The sequence below is a fragment of the Penaeus monodon genome, chromosome 33, assembly GCF_015228065.2.
Source record: "Penaeus monodon isolate SGIC_2016 chromosome 33, NSTDA_Pmon_1, whole genome shotgun sequence".
In the NCBI taxonomy this organism is placed as follows: domain Eukaryota; kingdom Metazoa; phylum Arthropoda; class Malacostraca; order Decapoda; family Penaeidae; genus Penaeus; species Penaeus monodon.
The window spans coordinates 21,405,359-21,405,689 of NC_051418.1; the positions used below are offsets into that span (position 1 = coordinate 21,405,359).

General features: G+C 43.8%; 1 protein-coding gene across 1 annotated transcript in view; it reads right to left on the reverse strand.

Moving 5' to 3' along the window:
• LOC119594134 (C-1-tetrahydrofolate synthase, cytoplasmic-like) overlaps positions 1-331 on the reverse strand; it is a 15,069-nt gene that overhangs the window by 6,868 nt on the left and 7,870 nt on the right. Inside the window, 1 exon segment of the mRNA XM_037943200.1 lies at positions 30-244. Within this exon segment, the coding sequence (XP_037799128.1) occupies positions 30-244 (215 nt within the window).

Below are 331 nucleotides of genomic sequence, written 5' to 3' on the forward strand. Positions count from 1 at the left end.
TATTTTAAGGATGTACATCAAATATGTACCTGGATCTTGGAAAACTCTCTCCCAGTTTTCAGCTTAGGAACAAGGCGGTTGTAGAGAGCCTGATCTGTTTGTGTGGACTCATGGAACATTCTGGCATCAATCTGGGCAGCTAGAAGGTTATTGGCTGCTGTGATTGCATGGATGTCACCAGTCAGGTGGAGGTTGAACTCGTCCATTGGAATCACCTGAGAGTAGCCTCCACCAGCAGCACCTCCTGAAACACAATAATGATGTGGTTGATCGTTTGAAGGACTTTGTCTATTAAAAGATTTTAGGACTTTGTATGGTGACTTTGAGGGAT